We start from the raw sequence: 19,262 nt of genomic DNA, 5'->3' as shown, positions 1-19,262 counted from the left end.
TGCTAACATTTATCTAGAGGAAAGTTTGTATGCAATATGTTGCAATCAATAGAGTGTAATGTAGACTAACCTACTTACATTTACATTTTTCCAGATCCCGGCAGATGTTTACCCGTAAATCACAAGTAAGGATAGTTGAATTTAAATAGCTAAGTAGTACTTTGTTTGAATGAATAAATATAGGCACTAACGTAACTTTGAACCCAAGTAATGATAATAAAATATTTCCGCACTCTAGTATTTAAGCAAAGGTATACTGCCTTTTTTTTATTTCAATGATAAATATTACCAAAGTGGTTTTGAGTTGAGGCTACTTTTATAGGTGTGAAACAATAAAATATACCATTAACATGACAGAACATGCAGTCTTGCACCATTGAACTCGAAGTCTAGATCCTTTCGTCTAGAAGCTTCATCAATTAAAATCATCTTTTATCTCACGGAAAATTGTTAAATTTCCATTTGAATATAACTTTATATGTAAACTATTGGTAATGTTTAAAAGTTAATAATAATAAACGACTTTCTAGATTCTTCGATCGGCACGAAGGAGAAGAAGAAGAAGAAGAGGCATTGTTTGTAAACAAACGTAAGCTGTCAAGATCCCATAATATTCACCTGACGAAGACTCCCTAATTCTCCTCAAGGGCTGAAATGAGTGGCAAGAGGAAAGCTCCTTCGGGCGATGGAAATTTGAACGCAGACTTTTGCGATTTCTTAATCGGTAAGATTCCGTGGCCTTAGTAGTACTAACTAGTTTATAGCCTCCTATGGCGGCCCTGTGGTGAATAGGCCTGGTACCCTTTCAGTATTGATGAATAGCCTATTGGGTATACAGTATCTACAATTTAGGGGTCCAAATTTACTATTCCCTTGTGCCTTGTGTGTGTTTAAATTTTCTTTCATACTTTCAGTTTTCTTTTTTGATAAATCTGCGAAAAAAAGCGATTTAGCTACTATCCACTTAGCCGAGATTTAGAGTCAAACACCTTATGGCCTGCAGCAAGCCAACGACGATCAATGCATGCCACCCTCCGAAAAAGTACATATAACGCATCCTGACACTGGAGATGGGCATCAGTCACGACTTGTTGTTGGTGTGAAACGGAGGTAAAGACCTCTACTCTCCTTTCAAAGTAAGTATTTTCTCCAAAGTTAGAAATTAAGGCCAGATTTTAAGATTTAAACAGAGGGTAGTGAAAAGGATGTCCACGGCAGTGGAAGTCTCACCAAAACGCTTTTGAAATTTTTACTTACGATTAAATTATTTAGAAGATTGACGCCATCTCGATGTTTACGGAGTCGCTTGTGTCAACAAACTTCCCATTTCCTGTGACAAATCCGCACACCACTTGTACCCACAGACGCTGGGGCACTTTCATCACAATAATCGGAACACGGTCCCTTACCAGGACGTTTTTAAGTAAACAACTGTTTTGGTAGAAGAAGACGACGAAGCGTGCACTTAGATAATTTTCTAAATAAATAGTAAAACATCAATATTTTACAAATTTATGATGATTAATATGAAAATATTCGTTATTGAAAAAGTAACTCGATTCTGACTCAAATTTAAATCATTATTTTTCAGAATTAGAACGTTCTTTTAAGTCCTTTATTATGACGTCACGACATCTTGACTTTTGTACCTGTTGTAAATAATTGCTATACTCAACTTTCTTGTAGAGCAGTTTACCAGTTATTCATCCAGATTGTTATCAGCTATTCATGTAATTTTTATAATCGTAATGCGCACATATATCTTTATTATTTACTTTTTGGATATATGAAGATGTTTACTGCCGGATTATCGCCGTAGTGTGACGCAATCGCTTTCGGTCCCTGGGCCTCTGTCTGTTTTCGCACCACAAGAAATTTATGGGGCCGAATTTGCAATGACCAGAAAGTCGTTAATAGAGGAAGTTGGCATTGAGGGACATATGTTTTGATTGAGAAAAATACAAATTTATACAATAGCTAGCTTGTAAAAAATACTTTATTACTAAAAACTTGATTGACAACTAAGCAGCATACCTACTATGGGTTTCAGAGACAGTGCAAGCACGTTTTTTGGCAATATTTCTGTAACGATCACTCTTATCAGAACGAGATTTTGCTATAGTGCATTACACCCAGTGCCGCAATTTATAAGGGTATCGTGAATCACTAATCGTGAAGAATAGTGACACTTGTCCTTGTACCAAGAGACAAAAACTCCATTATCCAGAAATGGATACAAACACGTGTAAAAAGCTCCTCCACCTACCCTCTCCCCTCCCCCCTACACTACCACCCCTGTCCTTCCTTCCTTCGCCTTCCTTTCTCTCTCTCTCTCTCTCTCTCTCTCTCTGTTGCCAATTGGTATGTTTTCACCCTCCAAACTGGGTATAAGACTTACACAAAACGTGGAAATTGGTGAAATTAGGCTATGTATTGGAAGTATATATACATAAATATTAAAGCAATTTTATCATTATTGCATTACTATGACAACTAGAATTCATGGAAACAGTTTATAATAATGCATCGGCATATGTGTGAAGCTCCACTAATGTGGCAACGATGATTTTGCCATTCTTAGCATGGAAACATTAAAGGTTACAGTTATTTCTGGCATACAGTTATTAAAAAAATCAAAATACTAATATAGACTTAAATCAATGAAAAGTGCTAGAAAAAAACAACAACTTTATAATCCACTTATCCGTAGTCTGTTCCTCTATGGTTTTTGGCAGCCAGATGTACAACAAGGTTAGAAACATTGGATTGTATCTACTTTAGAAATATCTGTAATTTTTCGGGGTCATTTGGTTGCAAAAAAGGGTTAATAGACATGAATTAAATTAACATTTTTAAATAACAAAGTAAAGTTGAACTAAATAATGAGTAAAGTAAACAATTTAGGGAATAAAACTTTGCAGTGTCGTCGTCTGCTCTTCGTAACTGTGTTTGTGGCGCGCGCGCTTAGGAACCAGGAACAGCAACTTGTTTAAAGTGCAATGTGGAGTGAATTGAGACCAAAATGTGTATAATAACAATCAAATAAGCACTGTGGAGTTTCAGTTGTGATGGCAGTAAGGATAAAAACCACCGATTACAAGGTAAAAATGAATTCAGTTCAAACCATGACCCCGGGAATAACAAGTTTCATACTTTCACTAATATAGGCAACAAAATGTTTTATTGTGCTGATTACAACTGCAATCTTGAGTAAGATCAATAAACGTTACATATATACGCTAACATTGTTCAAATGAGTGCTGGGAAGGCTGGGAAAGATGGTGGATAGTCTGTGAACAGACCCTTCCATCCACATGGCAGCCGCCATATTGGATTTCAAAACTGCCTTGAAAATATATTTTACGAAGAGTGTCACATGCTTATTTTAGTTCATATGGGGCTTTCATATATCACATTATGTTGACGAAACTTCAATCTTTTGAATGGTATGCTTAGAGTTGTAATTGTATTCTTGTTTCACCAATTAAATATTGAGTGAATAAGACCCATCCAGCGTGATGAGGGTTGGTCGTCCGTGATTTTTTACCCTACGCTTTTCCCAAAATTCTATACTAGCCTATGGGTCTGTATCCCGTAAGACATGTTTGTGTATTTACTCTCCCCCTCCCCCTGTATTCCCTCCAATTTTTTTTTTAGTCTATGCTTCTGTGAACAGATGAAAGACTGATGAGTCACGTCTTAGATGCATAGCTCTCAGCTGCATGACACATTGGATGATGAGGGTTGCCAGAGGTCACAGAGTCCCTTGCTTTTCAATCTCCAATTGTACCGACCGGTTACCAGCTTGCGTGGGGAAATAATCCTATTGTTAAGGGTTTGTTAGCTATGAAAAATACAAATTGTTTTAATATTTGTAATTTTTTCATTGTTTTCCATGATTCAATAATTATTTGATAATTCTCTGTGCTAATCTTGCCCTAGGGTAGTGGGTTTAGGCCAAAGTCTCTGATAGATGAGTAGGTAGGTAAAATAGCTATGGAGCACACCAAAGGGAAGTCAGGAATTTTAAGGGGGGGAGTAACCAGAATTGTAGCAATGGAATGGTTTAAACTGCATACCTAGGCCTAACTACAAGAAACTCCAAGATAAGAGGTCAGAAAAGTATGAGGATCATGTCTTGGCCTACAATGAGAATCCATGCGAAACATGGTGATTCTGAAGAAGAGAACTGCATTGAGATATTTTTTATTGATGTCGTTTTCTGACTGAACAATAGCTTATAGGAAAGGCTGTAGACTACGTGACGCAGTGACTCAGTATACAGGTGAGATAACTTGAAAAATTTATGAAAATAATGAGAGAAATATACCATCTTGTATTTGTGTATTTACTAAACATGGCATCCCCTGGAGCTTTTCTATGTAAAAACATTAATGAAGACAGTAAATTTCTCACATTTCAGTCAGTTTTTCAAGTTATCTCACCTGTGCTGCATCACACACACACCTTTTTCTATATTGTCCAGTCAAAGATTTTCATTATTGAACAATATCTACATGTGGAGTTCTTCCTTAGAATTAAAAGGATATATCCTTACCACCTCCCCTGACATTGGTAAATGTAACGCAACATCTGGAATACTGTATTGACTAATAGCCATCCCTTTTCTGTCTACATATCTAATGGATAAAGCTACCCAGATTTAGAATGTTGATGATGCCGTATTTGTGTAATGCTGCACTGGAGTAGTCGATTAGTTTATTTTAGTTATTAAGGCGAACTGGACAGTATTTCACTAGGGTATAGTTTAGGCGCCTTTTGACCTCTGCTCATAAATATTTTTGACATTATTATAAAATAGGATACTAACTATGCAAATAACTGCACATACTATAGTATAAGCTAGCTAGAAATTCCAAGAGTTGATTTAGGTTTGTCCTCAGTAAAAGACATTGACAAGCCTACATTTTCCTTTGTGATTAGTTACCTAGTCTAATGACAAAAGTGTATACACTACAAGAATGAAAATTTGTAGTGTTTGTGTCTCCTTTTGTATCATTCAGATCAAATCAAGTGTCTTCATATTGAAATATTTTTGTATTGCAGATGATAAAGTAACTGTCTGTCTAATCCTGTTACATTACTCTATAAGGTTATGATGGAAGATTATTGATTTTTCAGAGCTTGCAGATTATGAAAGGAATGTTAATCGTAACATATACAAGTACAATGCATATCGAAATGCTGCAGCAGTTTTGGCACAACATCCCAAGCGAATAGAGAGTGGAAGTGAAGCAAAAAAGCTGAAAGGAATCGGAGGAAAAATTGGCGATAAGATAGATGAATTCATTAAAACTGGAAGTTTGAAAAAACTGGACAAGGTAAATGTTTGTAATCTGTATACTATATTTTGTGGTATAGCATGTACAATTTAAAGTTGTATTACCCATAGTACTATGGTATTGTGCATGCTATATTCTTAAATAAATGTTAATTTATGTTCATTCCCACAAGAACATAAGTCTGACATTTATTTGTATAATACCTTGACACAAGCTAGTTAGGTTGTTGAAGGTTGTCATCATGGTAGTTAAGTTGTTGAACGCAGTAGACATTGTGGTGGTTTAAGAGTCCTAAGCTCCATGGTTTTGATCATTGCTATGTAGAAAGAAGCATTGTGTATATCATATCTCTAAAGTTTCTTTTTACTTCCAGATACGTGCAGATGATGTTAGTGTTGCTATAAATCTGCTGACCCGAGTAACAGGTATTGGACCTGCCAAAGCTCGAGAGTTAGTAGAAGATGGAATCACCACCATAGAAGCCCTTCATGAAAATAAGGATAAACTTAACCATCATCAGTTAATTGGGCTGAAGTAAGTTCCCTGTATGTCTGTTTGGAGCTCAATGAGAAATTAATAAACACATTTTATATACTAGCTAGTACTGTTATAATTGTTTTTAAATTTTTTTCACTCCTCAGGCATTTTGAAGACTTTGAAAAGAAAATCCCAAGGGAGGAGATTGAAAAGATTGAGAAAATTTTAGTGAAGGAGATTTCTAGCCTCGATTCTGACTACATTGTTACCATCTGTGGGAGTTATCGGTAAGGTTAAGAATGACGACAGATTTATCTTTTGTCTCCCAGGAGGGTTTGCTATTTAAACTGTACCTTTTGCAGAACACTGGAAGCGGTGGAAAATGTTCTTTGTTGTGCCCTTTTAGCCCCAACTATATTGCTTCCTGACTTCCTGTATCACTCATTGCCTTTGCTCCCTCCTTAACTTGGCTGATTGACCCCTTTCCCAAGAATGAACCCTTCAGGGTTCTCTCTGTTCATTTAAGAATTTAACCATGTGGTCTGTTAACATAGTGCAGAATAATTGAATGTAATTTTGCTCTTGTCACGACTACTGTATATTTCCTTGTTTAGTAAAAAAAGAATATATAATTATTCTAATGGGAATAGGAACCTATACATAGGCCACTACATAAGAGTACTGTAGATTTCATATTATATATAGTAGTTGGTTACTGTATTGATTGAAATTCACATTTTAATTGTCATACATGCTTTGCAGTAGTATTTTTTTTTCTCTTTCTGGAGTCCAGTAAGAGACTTCCTCTGTACTATATCACTGTCATTTCAGCCGTGGAGCCAAAAGTAGTGGGGATGTGGATGCACTGCTTACTCATCCTTCCTATTCGTCAGATTCAGGGAAGAATTCCAAATTGTTAGTTAATGTTATTGACAAACTGAAGAAGAAAGGGCTTGTGACAGATACTCTTTCTATGGGAGAGACCAAATTTATGGTGAGTGTTTTGCCTGAAAATTCTATGTATTTGATACAAAATTTAATTCTGTGGATGGTATGGAATGATGTGATGAATTAAAGATACAGTTTAGAGTTCCAAGTATTATTAGGTTTGCTGATTTTTGGCACTGGCATCATACAATACTGGGATCAGCATTGAAAACCAATCTGATTTTAGATTCAAGTAATACAGTATTAAATCTTTTGTAGGGAGGTTAAGAGTATGCCTGCTGAATTTTTTTTAATCATCCCATTACATATTTTTAACCTGTTGTCTGCTATGCAGGGCATAATTTAGAGGGTACTTTATATTCTTTCAATCATCCCTTCAGCCCTTATCTCAATTACTTTCTGTAATTTATGTTTCATCTGTTCTGTTTGGTCTATTCCTACGTAAATGACCAGCATTTTTAACTTTAACTTTCTCCCTCCCACTGGACCTCTCTTTTAACAAATAATCATCTGCATTTGGCTAGGAGTTTCATTTTGGGAAGAGATCCCAGAGATATCCATTGTAGATATCCTGAATGTTCAAATGGATGGGGGTGAATATTATCTTACTCTAAATACACTGATCTTCCTTCAGTTCTTAAAGGACTGGCCAGTCTTTGTGGTCACTTTGGTTCCACTTCCAAATAGAAAACTAGGGAAATTTCAAGTCACCCACCTGAGCATTTATTTATTTATTTTTTTGCATTGACTGTATTTGTTCCCTGAACATATTTTGGAATTTCTTGTCAGCTTATAATTTGATATGTTGACTGAGTTTGCTGCTAATACAAGTCTGTTTGGATGAAGAGTTAAGCTGTTCTGGAATTTTGTAATATCTTTGTCTGTAAGTCTGCCATTCTGGAAACTTGAGCATTTATATTGCTCTTCTTACTTTACTGCATATAAGAATGGACAAAATTGGAGGCTGAAGAGAAAGTTTGTGTGTGTTGTAGTTGCAGTCACAAAATACATAATACAATGTGTATTATATTCTAGGGAGTGTGTCAGTTGAAGGAAGACCTTCCTTTTCGACGTCTGGACATACGGGTCATTCCTCATGATCAGTATTACTGTGGTATTTTATATTTTACTGGTTCTGATATATTCAACAAGACTATGAGGGCACATGCACTTGAAGAAGGTTTTACTCTAAATGAGTACTGCATAAGACCTGTGGGAAGCACAGGTAAGTCTAGAGAGAATGACTGGAATATTTTTTCTTCATGTAGCTATAATTTAATATTTCCAAGTAGTAGACTATTCTTTATTGTATATAAATAAAATGGGTTGGAACACAGCAATGGGTCGTCAGATTAGCCTCAAAGATTTGAAAGGAGCTTGATTGAGATAAGTGCAGTTTATTGAAACACCCTAAAAATGCAATATTTTGACAGTTATGAAGTAATTATATTGAACTCCAGTGTTTAATTTTGTGAATTTGGTTGTGGAATGCATGCATGTGTCTGTGACTAGTTATATCATGAATTCTTGTACAAGAATTGTGTATTGACCTATTAGGACTTAGATATACTAAGAGCATGTATAAATGTAACCTTTGAATTTAAGATAGAATATTAATTCTTTATTATTAGCAAGGCCTATTTTTTCATGGTTTTTACAGAAGTAAGAACAATAACCCATGACTCACATTTCTTTACTAAGTTACCTATTACAATAAAAATATCATAAGTAATTAAGTCTTCATAATGAAAATATGTATTGTCAGTAATTCAGTCTTCATAGCAAAAGTTAAAGGTAGTATTGTTAGTAATTTAGTTTTCATAAAAAGTTCTGCTGACTAGCTTAATAAGAGTAGTATGTACAGCATACGAAGTTGGTGATAATAGAAATTACTAGCAAAGACAAAATGATGGTAAAGGAAAAGTGAATAAGAAAGGAATTACTGTGTATTCTATTCTTTCTATGGCATTCATACTCGGAACTGATTCTCAGTGTATGCAGCATTTGTAAGATTGAGTTGTCTTCACTTCAATAGGTTTTTGTTCTAAAGATATTTGTTTGCAGGGATTCCTGGTGAGGCCCTTCCAGTGTCAAGTGAGAGGGACGTTTTTGAGTACATCAACTGGACCTACAAGGAACCCCATGAACGAAATTATACTTAGGTTTATGTTGATTTTATTTTTATATTAGTACTGCTATATTTATAAAGGCTATTGAAGTATTGACCCTGGAATACTTAGTGTATTGTTAATTTATTTTTCTGGTATTTTTTTTTTGCTAAATAAGACGGATATTGTAATATTTGTTGAAGTACTTATCGTATTATTTATTTTATTTATTCTGGTATTTTTTCCTAAATGAAAATGGACATTATAAGTATTTATTGGAAATACACATATAACACACAGGTCTCATCTGTGATTGCTAACACTAGCACTGCTTAATAGATAAAACTTTTTCCTTTTATTTTGTGCTTTATTTTCCTTGTAGATTATTTATTTTATTCCACAAAACAAGTATCGGCAGCAAACAACAACTGTTTATGAAATTCCTCTGGTGTGTCTCCCTGGAAGGCTTATATTTCTGACAGTACAGTATACTAAGAGATTGTAATGATGCAGAGTTTTTGTCTAAGTTTTCTTCCTAGTACCCATTTGCTGATAGTTTTGGGGGTAATTCTGCTGAAAATAATACTAAGGGACAATTTTTACGTAAAGAGAAAGGTGAAAGTGACTGTAAAGAAGCAGTTAAATCACATTTGAATGATGATGGACGTATGCGAGACAAGGTAAGTCAAGGAACATATGAAGTAGGAAGGTAGCTGCATGTTTTTAAATGAGTGGGAAGACGCTTGAGGTATTGTTGAGCCAACTCATCCTGATGGAAGTGAAGTGAGGATGTTGAAGTTAGTTGAAAGAAAAAGGTAAAGTTGATGATTAAAATTGCCTGACTTATGTGTGTAACATAAGAATCTAAAATGATGGGTGGTAAAAAAATAATGCATATTGAAGATAATTTATTATCCAAATTTCAAGAACTCTTGTCCACTGCCAGAAAGAAATTTTGTTGGAGTCGTCAAAATTTTCAGTATATCCAGTCATTAAATTTTTAAAAAGGTGCATTTACAACATACTACAATCTAACATGGTCAGTGAAAACAAATGAAAATTCATAAGCGTCAGGGAGATGAAGTATGTAAAGATCCAGGCGGAGCTGGATTGATGACTTAAAAGAGGCAAAAGTAAGGTCTTTAATATGCAAACATCAGGATTTACCTTCTGTCAAGGTGTATGAAGCAACCATGTAAGTGGAGTTTCCTGTACTAGATTTACATCTACCATTCAGCTGTTAATTGTGAGTGTGAAAATCACTATTTTGTTGTATTTCTTTGGAGCAGCCCGTTTTTTGAGAAGCATTGTAAGACCGAAACCACACACAAGGATGAAATCACGAATGGCCAGCTTCTACCTAAGCGCAACCAACTTCCTGAAAAAATACTTTAACACGTCCTGTAACCCAGGATAGACATTAGTCAAGAGCAGCGTCCGTTGAAGCAACACTTCGAGACCTCTACGAGTTTCAGGTAGGTGGTCGCGCCATTCAGTATTTTACCCCATGCTAGAATTAAAATGGAAATGTAAGAGTAAGAATGAAGACATGAGGGAGTGAATATTTAAAACATTAAGGTAAAGGAACTAGAGAACTCAACAAATAGATCAAGATAAAGGTATGTATGATTATAAACTGTTAAGTAGTTCAATAGGTGAGTAGGGATTATTGTATTTAATAATGAGGAACCAAGATTTTAATATCATACAGACTTACTTTATGACTCTTATTTATCCTGCATTGAATCATTAAAAAGCAAAAAGGGTTAGGATCGACATTCATCCACACGTATTTCGAATATATTTCTGATATTTAAAAAGGCAGGCCACTGTCATGGCGGGACTAAAAACCGAGAGAAAAGCCGTTTAACTGACTTTCAAATTTGATCATATCTATTGTTAACATAAGCTAGCTACCGTTTGTGCAATGAGAAAAGAAATGAAGGTTTAGAAAAGTTCTTACTTTACTGTCTAGCATACAATGAGATTAGAAAGATATAGTTTTGTGCAGCAACCATATCAGGAAAATAAAGAGGAATTGGTAGCTAATATACGTACTGTTATTGGAAGATCTGCTGAGGAAGGAAGTGGGAAATAGGGCAATTTCTAAAAGAATTTGGGTATTACAGAGAAGGTACTCAAGCAAACACAAAGGACTAAAACAAGCAAGGGAGCCGTTTCAAAGACACATCCTGCCTATTACTACTACTACTACTTAGCGCAACCCTTCAAAGGTTCAAACTTCAAAGTCGAGTTCCTTGTGTGTGTAAGTGAATCAGGATACTGTCTTCCGGTGAAAGCACTTTCAAATGACTTTCTCCTTCACAGAGGTAAATGCACTGATTAAATAGGTGTTATGGTAGCGAAGACCCGTGCTGGCATACCTAGGCGATCGGGACCTTAGGTTGGGTTACGTTATTGTAGGTACCTACCTACCTATAGCCTAGTACAGTGGTGCTCAAATCTCATGCAACATGATTCTTTTTGTATCGTCCACATTCTCAGACTCAACGTGATGTTGCCAAGTAGTGTTATACTTTTTTTTTCTAATGTCATACATTGTCGAAAGTTTGTGATTCACTGCTAGCCCTATTTTCCTATGGTTTTATTAATGGTCATACATGTCGAAAAGTTTTGTGAATTCACTGCTAGCCCTATTTTCCTTATGGTTATATAAATATGATCCCTTTTATGTACTGGTATAATTCGTAATCTGTGTGATTTGAACTTACCTATTTTCTTTTTTTTACGCTGCTAAGTTCAAAGTGCGGTGTAATAAGGTTAGCTGTGCCATCTCATTCATCAATGAAAGCACACTTTACATGCTCCTCGGACTGGTCAACATTAACTACTCTGCTGGCATTATGACAGTAGACTTAATTAAAGCTCAAAAAGTCATAACAACATTTTCAACGTAGGATTATGAATTAAAAACAAGTTTTTTTCTTTGAATGTTGAAGCTTTCGGCTGTATTTAAGCTGCCTGTATGTTGCAAAATGTTTTATAGGCCTAAAAAATAATCTAAGCCTTCTTAGATATAATCTGTTATTAATGAATTTATTTGTAGAGATTATCTGTTTTTTGACGAATACAATAGGAATATGAATTACAACCAGTTTTCTTTGAATGTTGAAGTTTTAAGCTGCGTTTTAAGCTGCCTATAGTATTGCAAAATGATTTATAGGCCTAAAAGCAATAATCTAAGCCTTATGAGATGTAATGTTACTAATGTTTTTATTTGTATAGATTTCCTGTTCTTTGAGGATAAAAGATGATTTTGATTATATGGAATGGAAGATAACCATTAATCGAAATAATCATAAGTATTACATTATCAAGGCGTATGGACTTTGGTTTTTTCAACTGGTTAAAATATTATTTTCTTAAAAGTCCTTCTCCTCGCTTTGGTGTATAATTTATTCTTTCATAAAGTAACTTGAAGAACAAGAATGTGTAGTTAACCTCATTTGCTTTCTGGCCAGAAATTGTTAATAGAGAGATGTGACTGTTAACTGTAAAGTAAAAAATCTAACACCTAGGCCTAGGAACATTATCTTGGCTTTGACAAAAGAATAATTGCATAGACGAATATTTGCTATTGTATGCCATAATAAATAAATCTTTAAAAGAATAACATTAATTATGTATGAAAATCCAAATATTCCTCTAACACATAAAGTAAGTTTTTCAAGATAATTTCACCTGTCGCTACTCAGTGTAGACCTACTAATGTTACACCGGTGGGTGGTTGTTGTTGCACCGACACTAATGATACGTCACACGCCTCCCCTCACACGTTGATATCGGTGGGCGCATTCTACTTTTGTATATACATAATTTACATTTTTTCAGCGTTTGAGTGGTGTAAAAGCAATCAAATAGGACTATTTCAAATTTCATGTTGGCTTTGGAAGCATTATTACTGTTATGAAAAAATTTTTTTTTTCGTTTTTTTTTATTTAACATTTGAACTGATGCTTGATGACGACTTCATTTTGGTCAAATGCTTCAGCGATGTGTGAACGAAAGTTTTGAAATGTTTCGAAAGAGTTTTTCTGAATTTGCTACACGTGACATTTTCTTACAGTTTTGACATATATGACAGATTTCACTCTTATGAAACATATTATGTCCATATTGTATGCAATAATTGCGTTTCCGCATTGAAATAATAGATAAATAGGGAGCATGCTAGGTTGCCAGTTAGTGAATTTTGAACGAAATCCTATGGAGTCATGTCGCATGAGATTTGAGCATCACTGTACCTAGGTAGGTACCTACCTAGGTATACGTTTTATTTTATCGGACTCTAACCTGGTATGTTTTTTTAAAAATAAATTTAGCCAAACAAGTGCCGAATGGTTACTTAGCTATAGGTATATTGCTTAGAAAGCAAAATTCCATCGCATACCCCAGGCTATGGTGTTACGATTGACATTCAGTAACGTTAACTTTAGGGGTAGGTAGCCTAGATCTATACTCCTAGCTACCTAATAACTCTGTGTTGTATAATTCTTTGGAAATTACAATTTCCTATAGTATTTCGGTTGCTTATCAAGAATATACCATTATTTTGGGGGGTCGACTGTAATTAGCTAACCCCTGGGGCCAGTATTAAACATGGCAAAGTACATTTGACGGCCCTATCCTTAGTGGATGTCATATCCGCGGGACTGTTCCTTGCAATCCATGCAGCGTTATTACCTAGAATTAGGTAGGAACCACTTAAGGAAGGCAGTACTTGCGGTATTTCTACAGAAGCTGTCCGCACGGACTGCAAGGTACGTAACCGCGGATGCGACATCCACTAGAGATTGGGCCGTCTAATGTATTTCGCCGTGTTTAGTACTGACCCTTGGGGTTTAATTACAGTCGTTTGAATAGGCTAAATATTACTTAAAATTCTTGTTCAGTAGGTAAAACTGCATAGAAAAACCGCAACTGCCATAGTCTAGGCCGCCGCGGATAAGTACCCTAGATCTACCATACTTGCTTTTATCCCAGGCTTATATACTAGCTTAGGGTAGCAGAGGCTACTAAATGGCCAGGTTGAGTGAGATGAAAAACTATCTTTGAAGTTGGTTCTTGGCCAATGGGATTCGTTTTTGTAAGGCTATTTATGATCACTGTCTACAGTATCATTAAGGCTCAAGTCTAGGGTATCATTATGTGCGACTAGCCTTGGCCAGTAGGGTAAATGACAGAGCGACGACAAAGCGGCCACCTCTCTTAGAATGTGGCCACTTCCCGAAAAAGCGCTTGAATTAGCTATGCTAATTTAGGAGAAAACTCTTACTTTGAGAGGAGCGTAGAGGTCTCGGTGGGCTGCCTGGATAGGCCACAACTCTTGACTGATGCTTGTGGCAGCAAATAAAAGTACTTTTTCGGGAAGATGGTCGCATCCCGGGATTGGTGGCCATTATGTTGCCGCTCAGTCGTTTACCCTAGGAGCAGAAAGCAGTTTTTAGGAATAAAGCTAGATGCATTTTTAGCACAGTACCTATAATTAGGCCTAATCTGATATCGTTTAATGTACCCAAAGGAAAAATTGTGTCTGCAAGCAGGTAATAACCCCAGCCCCCTAACTCGTCTACATGCCAGTTCAGCTGGTACCAAAGATACTTGTCTATTAGGCCTTATATTTCATGTCCAAGAAAAATGCAAATTGCCTACAAAAAATTGCTGCAGTTGTCACCTGAAATCTGCAGATTTGGTATTCTGTATTTTTCATCTCTAGTTATATGGACTGAGTAGTCTTACGGCTTTATTATTCTTTTGTAACATTTAGTAATGCATTTCATAAACATTAATTTTTATCTTTTGCCCATAGATGAACTTGATCAGTGAAAAGTGAATTGAATCACAGTTTAGGCTTGATTGACAGCTCGTGCTTTATAGTACATTGGTGAGTGCAAGTGCATCATAAAGTAAGCCATGGATAGTGAGTGTGAGCCAAGGTTGAACCCTCCTCCCAAACCAACTGAGTTACAGGTAGGCATACTCTGTGTTTTGGTAAGCACTAAGATTTCATTCACAAAAGTGTTTTGTAATTATCTGTGGTTTTTGATAAGGGAAGGGATAGTTGCATTGTTTTTAGAAATGCAGAATTTTTGTATTTACAGGTTGAACTTCATAAACCAGAAGTGCCTGAGGTATCTCTGATGTTTGACACAGATGACAGCCTTGTTTGGCAGCGTCCTGGATTGAAGAAAAACAAAAATGGTTGTTATAATTCTCCAAATCTTCAGCAAGAGAATGCAAAGTCATTTCATCATTATTTGAATAGTTCATCTGCTAAAGGAACTCCACCTTTTGGCCACATCTCAGGCTTGTCTGGAGAAGAAAACTCTCCCAACTTAGTCAAAGGTACTGACAAATTTCCAAGTGGAAACAGATCTAATAGTAATATTGCTGAGCATTTTCCAAAGTCACAGACCAGTTCTGATAATATGTGGGGTAGTGCCATACCTAAGAAGCAATATAATCCCATGCTTTATAGTCCCTCTCATAGAATGTTGGAAAAAAACCCTACAGAGGCTCAAAGTAATCTTGTGAAGTACACAAACCTTCCAGCTGCAAAAAGTGAAAATATTTGCAAGTCTCCATTAGTTTCAAATAATATTCATGTTGAAGCAGATGGTGAAGCCATATATAACAAGACTGTATCTGGTGTAAAGAAAGGGGTTCATTTTGGTAACATTGTCACTTCTTCTTCAGAACCAGTTACCAGACTAGAATTTATTCCAGAACTAACTTCAGTAAGTCACAGAGAAAGCTATAATAATGTAGGTCCTCCTCATGGCTCACAGTGAGGTAGGTGCCTTAACACAAGAGTTGATATTCAGCCCAACATAAGATTTGCAAATGTATCACAGGAACCTCATAAATCTATTGTCCAAAGTTCCTAAACACCATTTCAAAGATTCACCACTTTGACAATGTCTACAGAGGTAAGGAACTTGCCACCAATACTTTAGCAGGTGGGTACGGTCATCAGTCCTACACTCAGCCCTATTGTCGTCCTCCATACCAGCCCTCATCTGTAGGCAAGGACGTTAAACCAATGGACTCGAATGTTTACCAGTTAATTGAAGATCAAAATCGTCACATTATTAAGCTTTACGAAACACTGGAAACCTTTTTGAAGAAAAAGGGGTCAGATGATGCCAAGGACAATAATAGCAAGAAAGATGGTTCTGTTCATCAGAAAAGAAATGATCAAGCATGTAACTGCAGTTATAGGCATGTGTCTACACAGACAGTGACCTCAAATAATGCAAATTTGCAATCTGTAGGCACCAACACAGACATTTCCTGGCCAGATCTGTTATCCACTATTAAGCAAAATGAACAGCCATCATCAGCTACTGGTGCAATTAGATTGCCTGCTATGCAGAAAGAAAACAATGAAGAAGATTCACCAGCTGTCAAGGGAACGTTTTTTAAATGGCAGGCACCGGAGAGTTTCAGACTTGAAGAAAACTGGAAGCGAAAGAAAAGAGATCTCATTTACCATGAGAGAAGTTGTCATGGCATCCATACAGGAGTACCAACCAAGCCCTGAACCTTCGCTTCACATCAACATGGAGGATTATAAAGATGCCAGTGAATATGAAGCTTACAATGAAGAGTCAAGGTAGGGCTGTTACTTTGTTAGTTTGCGCTGTATAATTTATATGCTTAAAACTATCTTTGTGCCTGTGCAGTGATGTTTAACATTGTATAGCTCAAGTCAAGGTATTTAATTGGGAACTTGAGGGCGGACCCACTGCCCATTCCTGAACTGTTTTGAAATTACTTTTAATGACAATAGATGATGTTACCTACATATATGTGGTACATGCAAGTACAGTTGTAGCTAAGGCTAAATGTAGCTTAGCTTTCATATGCCACGTGAACTTGTTGAACAAATTTTTGTGGCATACTGTAGTTCAAACCCAATTTCATACAATCAACTTACCTGTCAGATATATACATAGCTGAAGACTCCGTCGTCTCCCCGACAGAAATTCAAATTTCGCGCCACTCGCTACAGGTAGGTCAGGTGATCTACCGGCCTGCCCTGGGTGGCAGGACTAGGAACCATCCCCGTTTTCTATCATATTTTCTCTGTCGCCGGTGGTATCAACATTGTTGTTATTACCTCCTGACTTGGATTCATTTTTCAACACTTTGATCAGCGTTTTTCGACTTTTGGTGACGTATTTGGATCGTGTTTTGGCATTCGCTACTGTGGACTGTTTTGGAATAACTCTTTTGGATTTTTCTCAGTATGTCTGATTCTAATGTGAGTGTGAGAATGTGTGTGAATGTAGCTGCAGGGTGATGATACCGAAAAGCTTCGGTTGATCCTCACACTGTATGCCGTAAATGTAGGGGGGTGCAGTGTTCTGCTATTAACACTTGTAAGGAATGCGAGAGTTTGAATGCAGAAGAATGGAAGACTTTGACTTCTTATTTGAAGAAGTTAGAGAGGGATAGAGTTAGAAGGCTGAAAGGTGTGAATTCAAGGCCTATTGAGCCTTTCAATAATAATTCTAAACCCTACTACTGTAGATTCCTCCCTATAAATCTCATTCTCAGAGTGTCTTTTCGGATTCGGCATCGGAAATCGCCAATCTGAAAGCGACGATTCGAGGACATGAAGTCCAGATGGCGGACATCGAAAGGTAAGGCTAGTGATTAGTGAAAATTTTAGTGAAGTGAGCCCTATCAGTGTTGTGGAGGGGCGTTTGATCGTCCCTGCGGCGCTCCCAGGCCTAGACCTCTTCCAAGCTCACATGCCCAGAGGAGAAGGAAAGTCGAAAGCCTTAAGGAGGTCGGAGGGAATCCCCAACGGTCAGACGTCCTTCAGCTAGCTTTGCTTCATGGCAGCCAGCTCAAGGGCGCTATAGAAAGCGTCCTTCGCGAGTTTTTCTCGTCCTCTCCCTCTCCCTCACCTAAACGAGGGTGGAAGGAGTCGAAACTTATCGAGACCGCTGAAGCGTCATATGAAGCAAGACATTGATTTTAGCCCGGAGCGCTTCTCGGATGACGCCCCCGTCGGCTATTAAGAAGGCGAAGGTGGCGTCAACGTCACCTGACGCTTACGAGGAAGTACCCCATCATGCTTCTTCCCCGAGTGATGACGAAAGGCGTCAGGCACTAGACGTAGGAGAAGCGTCAAGGAAGATTCATTATGGCGGTGCAGGAACAACTGTCATCTCTTGTGGGAGTTTTAGCGCCCCGTCGGAAGGACGTGACAGCTTCCGATTAGGAAGTCTCGTCCTCTCGCACCTGCTCGGAAGTCGTCTTGTAGAAGTGAAGCGTCAAATCAAGAGGAGCTTAGACGTGACGCCTCCGTCCAAGAGTGTGACGCCGAGGTAGGAAGCCCTTAGAAAGCGAAGCGTCTTCCAAACGCGAAGCGTCATCTAAACGTCAACAAGAGACGTCATACATGACGCTCGGAGAGCGGGAAGCGTCATACTGAAGTCTTCTAAAGCGCGAGAGAAGCCGCAGGTTGTGACGCCTTCCAAGTCGATCAGAACGGGAAAAAAGGAAAGACTTTCATTCCCTTAGCCCCTCTCCGATCAGGAGTTTGTTTTTGACCCCAGAAGAGGAAAGTTCTGAAAGGAGAACAGAAAACTCAGGATTATCACGAGTTCGAACGAAACTCGGATGATGACGATCTTGGAAGAGAGGGCTTGTCCAACTATAAGGTGTTGACTACCCTGCTTCTGGAGGAATACGGAGACGAGTTGACTCCGGCTGCTACTCCTTCTCTCCCGCGCATCGCTCTTTTCGAGTGCGAAGGTGAAGAAGACTTCGTCTTTTCTGAAGATGAGCCCACCATCTCGATGAAGCTGGGCTTTACACGCCTTAGACGCCTGGAATGAAGTCGAAGAAAGACTTAACCAGGACAGTATTTTGCATGCCTCCAGCAAGGTTAGCTGGGAAAAGAGGCATATGGTACAAGACGGGGGAGGATATGGGTATCGCTCTCCCTTCTACTACAGAGGCAGACTTTTCGACGTTAGTTGACGCTTCAAGGCGTCCTAGTCTTAATTCTGCCCGCATTACTTGGAGTATTTCGGACTAGATCATCTCCTCAAGGGACTTTTCCATGTATTGGAAGTCTTCAACTTCTTGGATTGGTCCCTTGGGGTGATGTCCAAGAAAGCTCACGATTCGCAGGGAATCGAACCTGAAGCCCTGTTATGCATTTTTGTCGTGCATCGACAAGCAGTACAAGATGGTATCTTTGGAAGTCTCTGCATTATTTGGAGCAGGTCTTTTGAAGAAAAGGACAGTGTAGGGCGCCTTCTTAACAAAGGCAGTCTCGCATGCGCAGAGGGCAGCTCTACTATATGCACCTCTTTCGAACTATTTGTTCCCTTCTAAGTTAGTGAAGGACGTGGCTCACTCTTACTGAGAAGGCGACGCAGGA

The 19,262-nt window shown here is 37.6% G+C and overlaps 3 protein-coding genes across 5 annotated transcripts in view; all 3 read left to right on the top strand.

The window, feature by feature from the left end:
• The window catches only part of LOC135198691 (E3 ubiquitin-protein ligase TRAIP-like), a gene marked incomplete at its 5' end in the record, with an annotated part of 425,152 nt that overhangs the window by 211,289 nt on the left and 194,601 nt on the right, over nucleotides 1-19,262 (top strand).
• LOC135198686 (DNA polymerase beta-like) lies at nucleotides 543-9,029 on the top strand. Its single transcript, XM_064226508.1, has 7 exons — nucleotides 543-724; nucleotides 5,143-5,342; nucleotides 5,677-5,837; nucleotides 5,945-6,067; nucleotides 6,612-6,774; nucleotides 7,764-7,953; nucleotides 8,793-9,029. Exons 1-7 carry the CDS (start codon nucleotides 655-657, stop codon nucleotides 8,888-8,890), a joined length of 1,005 nt encoding a protein of 334 aa, XP_064082578.1. The 5' UTR covers nucleotides 543-654; the 3' UTR covers nucleotides 8,891-9,029.
• Nucleotides 10,978-16,400, top strand: LOC135198843 (uncharacterized). The gene is made up of 4 exons (XM_064226813.1): nucleotides 10,978-11,102; nucleotides 14,667-14,827; nucleotides 14,959-15,644; nucleotides 15,785-16,400. The coding sequence occupies exons 2-4, from the start codon at nucleotides 14,771-14,773 to the stop codon at nucleotides 16,398-16,400; spliced, it is 1,359 nt and encodes a 452-aa protein (XP_064082883.1). The 5' UTR covers nucleotides 10,978-11,102; nucleotides 14,667-14,770.

The sequence above is a fragment of the Macrobrachium nipponense genome, chromosome 22 (assembly GCF_015104395.2).
Source record: "Macrobrachium nipponense isolate FS-2020 chromosome 22, ASM1510439v2, whole genome shotgun sequence".
Lineage (NCBI taxonomy): Eukaryota > Metazoa > Arthropoda > Malacostraca > Decapoda > Palaemonidae > Macrobrachium > Macrobrachium nipponense.
Note: the sequence above shows the minus strand (reverse complement) of the source record. Positions and strands in the feature narration are given on the sequence as shown.

Coding starts and splice junctions, on each gene's coding strand:
- LOC135198686 (XM_064226508.1), top strand. CDS start 655: ATGAGTGGCAAGAGGAAAGCTCCTTCGGGCGATGGAAATTTGAACGCA. Junction 725..5,142: donor CTTTTGCGATTTCTTAATCG/GTAAGATTCCGT, acceptor TTGATTTTTCAG/AGCTTGCAGATTATGAAAGG. Junction 7,954..8,792: donor AAGACCTGTGGGAAGCACAG/GTAAGTCTAGAG, acceptor ATTTGTTTGCAG/GGATTCCTGGTGAGGCCCTT.
- LOC135198843 (XM_064226813.1), top strand. CDS start 14,771: ATGGATAGTGAGTGTGAGCCAAGGTTGAACCCTCCTCCCAAACCAACT. Junction 14,828..14,958: donor CCAAACCAACTGAGTTACAG/GTAGGCATACTC, acceptor TTGTATTTACAG/GTTGAACTTCATAAACCAGA. Junction 15,645..15,784: donor GGTCCTCCTCATGGCTCACA/GTGAGGTAGGTG, acceptor CAATGTCTACAG/AGGTAAGGAACTTGCCACCA.